The sequence below is a fragment of the Osmerus eperlanus genome, chromosome 24 (assembly GCF_963692335.1).
Source record: "Osmerus eperlanus chromosome 24, fOsmEpe2.1, whole genome shotgun sequence".
Lineage (NCBI taxonomy): Eukaryota > Metazoa > Chordata > Actinopteri > Osmeriformes > Osmeridae > Osmerus > Osmerus eperlanus.
The window spans coordinates 10,185,656-10,191,655 of NC_085041.1; the positions used below are offsets into that span (position 1 = coordinate 10,185,656).

Below are 6,000 nucleotides of genomic sequence, written 5' to 3' on the forward strand. Positions count from 1 at the left end.
AGTAGCTGGTCTTGTTGAAGTCAGAAGGATAAAGCTAACCTACCCACATAATGGGACCGTGCTAGTTTAGCATAGTACCAGCAGGCTAGCAACTCAAAAGTGATATTAACTGGTAATAAGTAGGCCTATATGATCCCTACCAAAGCTGAGACCAAACCTACGCCCTTGTGGCCCAGCAACAAATAATTTGGCCACAACTGCATCTTTGAACTACATCAGACTAAACACTGAGGATTTACAGTAGGAATGTAGCAATATCACATTTTGGACCCGAATTAAGTAAATGTAAAAGATAGAACTGCACGTCTATTTATCGGACAAAAATTGTACCATTCAAACAAAACTCTGTCAAATTCAACAATAGCTTAAACCTCACCACAACTTCGCTCAACGTTATCAATCTCAGGAACTCGCCACTTTTCCCCGTTCAAAATGTCGCATCGACCCACCTGACCCTGAGGAAGAAGCCTGTTCTTGCCACTCACGAGTCCAGGTCGGAGCTCAATGAACATCCGGATGCCCCCTCCAAAACTGTCGTGGAAAGTTTTGAATCAATCGTAAAGCTGTCAATCGTAAAGTCAGGTGAAGTACAGAGTTAATGTTTATTTGACGTATGACGTAAACTTAATAACGTTATCAACATAACATCATCGACACACAAAAGCATTCTAGAATGGAACCGGAAGAATCCAGCCCAACAGCACTACGCAGCTGATGGCCCTGAACCCCCAAGAACATTCTTCAACAGACCATTTTATAGATACGACAGTTCTCAAAAGTTATTGGTCCATCCTACAGACATGTAGCTATACCAAATCTCTTCTGTTATTGGTTAAGTCCTTAGAACAATACAGTTGAATCCACATTGTCTTCAGACCAACTGTCTCTTCCTCCCAGGTGACAAGAACTCTACCAGGTCACTCAGACTTCCCGTCTCTAGACTTGTAGGTCTCCTAGTTAGGTGTCATAAAACTACAGATGGCATCTCTGCCAAATGGAGTTGAATCAACATTCATTGTATCAAGCTTCTTAACCAACTGTAAACTTCTCTTAAAACACGTTCATTGTACATAGGCCCAAAATGTCTTGTACTTTTGATAGTACATAGGCCCAAAGACTCCTAACAGTTTTATCAAACTATGTTAGGAGAGATTGAATGGTGTGCAGGTTGATGCCATATAGTGTGGTATTGAACCTGGGGTCTCTTGATCTGCAGTCACATGCTCTACCACTATACTATTATATGAATGCAAATTCATCTTTTGCCCAAACAGAGAAAACGACTGAGGCAAAAATGATGAAAGCAGGAGGTACCGAGATTGGGAAGACCCTTGCAGAGAAGAGCCGTGGCCTCTTTAGTGCAAATGACTGGCAATGTAAAACGTAGGTGACGTGTTCGTATTTCTTACAATGAAACTGCTGTCAGTTTATCCAATTTTACTTAGTATTAGTATATTCTGATCTGATCGGCACTTGAACATCCTCCTTTGGACTTGAATCTTATGTTTTTGTTTTTAAAGATGCGGCAATGTGAACTGGGCCAGGAGGTCAGAGTGCAACATGTGCAACACTCCCAAATATGCCAAGCTTGAGGAGAGAACAGGTTAAACTCTATTTACAGAGTTTGGTATTTGTTTAATGTAATGTATTAATTAGCAGACGCTTCTATCAAACGCGACGTACAATACAGGGAGTATTTGAACCTGCAACCTCTGGATCTGCAATCAAGTGCATTAACCACTAAGCTATACCCTCCCCCCGATATATATTTTCTTGGTTAAATGTTATTCTTAGGGGTATCTTGTTTTCTTTTCTATAGGCTATGGTGGAGGGTTCAATGAGAGGGAGAATGTTGAATACATAGAACGTGAAGAATCGGATGGAGAATATGATGAGGTACAATTTTTTTTTAAATTCATTTGAAGCAGTGCTTGTTTCCATATCCCCAAAAGTGACCAACTACCCAGAATGCCAAGTAGAATGTTAAAGGTCCCATGACATGAAATGTTCACTTTAGGAGGTTATTTAACATTAATATGAGTTCCCCTAGCCTGCCTTTGGTCCCCCAGTGGATAGAAATTTCGATGGGTATAAACCAAATCCCTAGAAAAGGGTCTCTATTGTAACGTCACAATACTGCTTTGCCCGCACAGAGAATTTGGCCCACCAATGAGAAAATGAGCTAAGACCGTGTGAGCGCGATATTGGTTTTTCCTTGAGACATGGCTTGCAAATGACCGAAGCATGGCAGTTAGCCCCACCTCTTTCTTCTTCATTGCATTTCAAGCTACAGACACAGAAACGTCATGTCCTGTGAAAAGCTCATTGTGGCACTGCTCGTAGTGGCTGTAATTCTGCACCAAGGCTGAATTTCGGGAAAGAAACTTCAGATACACTATTAGGGGACCACTAAGGCCTATATAAAAGCATCCAAAAACAGCATGTCATGGGATCTTTAAATACTTTCATGTTTGTATGCTCTTGAGGAAATGTACACAGTTTATTCAGATACACTTACAAAGAAAAACTTTTACATTAGTTTGGAAGGAAAAAGAAAAAATATCGTGGAAAGACCAGCAGCAAGTCAAGCTCAAAAGAAGTTAAAGAAGAAAAAAAGGTTGAGTCTAATAAAGAAGACAATGAGGAAGAAGAAGAGGAAGATGATGATGGAGACCTTTCAAAATACAAATTGGATGTAAGAAAAAACGTTGCCTATTTGCCACTTTTAGGATTTTCAGACAATTTATTTACACAGGATGCCTTAAATACCAACTAATGCTAACCTAGGATGATGAGGATGAGGACGATGATGATGCCGACTTGTCCAAGTATGACCTGGATGCCAGTGATGAGGAGGGGGAGGCGAAACCAGTAGTAAAGAAGAGCAGCCGCTCTGGATCGTCCCGATCCTCGTCCCGCTCTTCCAGCTCCAGCTCTCGGTCCAGGTCCAGGTAAAAGGGTACAGGTCAAGGGTAACTCGAGGCAAAATGTCAGTATCAGCTCAATTTTTCTTCCAACCTATTTATCTACATGAACTCTTAGATGTTTGTTTTAATATTCTCTTGTTTATTGCTTGTGTGTACACAAAGTACAAATGCCGCTAATGTCTTTTTTTCCAGGCGTTTGTTTAACATATTGGTTTTCAGTGTTTATATATTTATCAGCATCTAAAAAGTTTTTAAAGAAACAAACTGCATGTTAGTTACTCTGAAGTTGTCTCCGGGAGATCAGATCTCCTGTTGAAGCAAATTGTGTATTCTCTACCATGTTGAATCTTACACCTGTGGAGTAAGGTAATCATCCACTTGAAAAGTATTGGAAAATAGTATTTTGTGTGTTTCAGATCCCAATCTAGAAGCTCATCCAGTTCCAGATCTAGATCTCGATCAAGCAGGTCCCACTCCAGGTGAATGGTGACATGCACTCCTCTAGGAGAGAGTGTATGTAGCTGGACAGGTGGTGCTAGAAACAGCATGTTCCCATGTCGATGGTTACAGGAAAAAGTTGGAAAGTAATGATCTTCAATGCATTTACAAGATGTGCACAAATTTGTACATTTACTAACATGATATATACTTTTGGAAGAAGAAATGTTGACAGTGTTAATGTAATCTTCTTGAAACCCAATGGAAACCTTTTTGACCATGGCAAAATTTGGTACCAGTCTGTGAAGATATCCAGGTTCAGCCACATTGCCTTACTGACTTTAATGTTTGGTTTATCCCCTCCCAACAAAAGATCCAGCTCTGGAAAGGGCTCTTCTCAAAAGCGGTCTCACTCATCCTCATCTTCACCAGAAGGAGGAAAGAAACGCAGTCGCTCAAGGTCCTCATCTGGGGGGAGGAAAAAAAGGCGCTCTAGATCAGGATCATCTGAAAGGTTTGGGTTTCTGTGGAACACCACAATGGTGTACTGACTTTTGGCCTGCCATCTACTCTCTTAAATGTGAGATTCTATCAAGATTTAGGAAACACACTGACTACTGCTATTGTGACTGCTTCATAATCCTGGTATTGCAGGTGTATGTTCTAATTCCATGTCTCAGTTAGAGCTTAGGTTTAACCTGTCAAGTGCACATATCTCTCACATTACAAGTCTTTTTTCTAATTTCAGACACCGTGGACAGTCACCTGGATCCTCCCATTCTGGCTCAAGTTCAAAAAAGAAATAAGTCAAAAGCAGGTCCATAAAACAAGGCACATGATTCTTGGTATAAATGCATGTTGTGGTTTAAGAAAAAAAACATAATTATGCTGTTCACTCTACCAGAGTTTTGCAGTGCATAACAAATCTCCCCCACAATGGCCCCCCGCTTATTAAACGTGTTATTGTTTGGAACTTCAGAGAAACTGTTATAAGGTTACTTCCTTAATTTTAATCTACATAATGTATACTATCAAGGAAGTGACACATTTTAATCTACTCATTAATTTGGGAAATACGAATTACACAAGAAACTTTAATTTTTATTTGTCAAGGATGATCTTAAGATGTTGGTCTTACAAACATGATTTAGGGGGGATTCAAGATGCACCATGTGTGAGTATTAATATTATAATATTCTTAACAAATGTTTGTATATCCACCATCTTAATATCTGTGGGGAATTTACCTATGAGCGGAATAGTGTTGAACCAATTTGTTTCTAGTGTTGAAGGTAAGTATTTATCTTTACTTTGTAATATTTTGTGTTTAATCAGGTGGAAGCAATGGTGGTTTTTAGGTGTGGGTGGAAGAATAAGTAAAAGAAAAAGATTCAAAAACACTTTTTGAAGTCAGTTATTGCAGTAGTAAATGTAATATCCATGAGTTACAATTTGTGGTCTAGTTCTACAGAAATATAACCAAATTAAGTCATTTTCGGATTAGGTTATGATTAAGAAAACATTTCTTATTAAAAGAATTGTTCTCTGTGAGAGAACTTCAGTCGTTATGCTTCTCCTTTTGTATACGCCAGTAGTTCAAAAATGTGAAGTAAGGATCAAACATCAGATAATGACAGCATCAATAAAATGTGATAGATGAATTTTTGTTAAGTTAAAAGAAATTAAATTGTAAACATGTAGTAAATAAAGCGTCAAGTTTTTTGTTGTATTTCTCATTATGTTAACATTTATAGATTTTATAGATCAGAGATTTGCTGGGTGAAGGGGGAGGAGACTGCCAGCTGTTGCTGATGTGTTGTTTTAAACACATCAGATAAAATGTTAAAAATATATAGCTGCAAGCAGAGAGCAATGAGGGGGCCAAGCAGATCAAATGGCGAAAAAACATTTGACTGTACCGGACAAATGGTTTTGAAAATCACAAAACCATGTGAGGCTTGGTCTAAAGATGATCTGTGCCACAATTGAAGATGGGATCAAATCTGTAGGAGTTTTTATTTTTTTCATGCATAGAAAATGGCGTCCTCAATTTGGCTGGTATGCAAGTTAACATGTCACCCATGGGGTCACCCATGGGATCTCCCAAGATATCACCAGGCAAAAGAATCACTTAATTAAGGCAAACAAATCAAGTTATTGGCTGAAACGCACTTTTGCTTATTTCAAGGCCCCCTAGAGTTAAAGTGACGTTAATTCTTGTGGACCTTTTTAGAACACTGGCTGTTTATCAATTCGAAGAACGCTATGAACATACTTGTGTCTTTGCGAGAACGGTCTTGCAAGAGCGCGAGGACTGAGATTGAATTGAGATGCGTGTGTATTTACAATGACTTCTGGGAAATCAGATGCGTTCCTGCTGATGATAGTTGATGATAGTCTATGTGGCAGTCTCACATAGTTGAAACAGTTGCATGAAAACAAAGGAATTGGGCAATCCTGTGTAAAAATTGTCCTAGCCTATGTGACTTAAACTTCCCCTGAGGTTTTTCCCTTCTAGTGATATTTTTAAGCATTACTCATATTGCATTCATTCATTAAGAACCCACTTTGAAACAAGCTGATTCTTACGGTGCGTTTACACTGCAGCGATGCGAGCGACAACATGTTTTCCATT

The 6,000-nt window shown here is 39.0% G+C and overlaps 1 protein-coding gene across 3 annotated transcripts in view; it reads left to right on the forward strand.

Moving 5' to 3' along the window:
* zranb2 (zinc finger, RAN-binding domain containing 2) overlaps window positions 1-5,094 on the forward strand; it is a 28,138-nt gene extending 23,044 nt beyond the window's left edge. For 2 of the 3 annotated variants that reach the window (XM_062450506.1, XM_062450508.1), the window contains 8 exons: window positions 1,275-1,383; window positions 1,521-1,603; window positions 1,820-1,896; window positions 2,540-2,695; window positions 2,788-2,951; window positions 3,344-3,406; window positions 3,739-3,879; window positions 4,114-5,094. In XM_062450506.1, coding sequence (XP_062306490.1) covers window positions 1,275-1,383; window positions 1,521-1,603; window positions 1,820-1,896; window positions 2,540-2,695; window positions 2,788-2,951; window positions 3,344-3,406; window positions 3,739-3,879; window positions 4,114-4,171 — 851 coding nt within the window. In that variant the 3' untranslated portion in view covers window positions 4,172-5,094. Of the gene's footprint in view, window positions 1-1,274; window positions 1,384-1,520; window positions 1,604-1,819; window positions 1,897-2,539; window positions 2,696-2,787; window positions 2,952-3,343; window positions 3,407-3,738; window positions 3,946-4,113 lie in introns of all 3 variants that reach the window. The other variant, XM_062450507.1, reaches the window with a different exon arrangement.
* The last annotated feature ends 906 nt before the right edge of the window (window positions 5,095-6,000 follow it).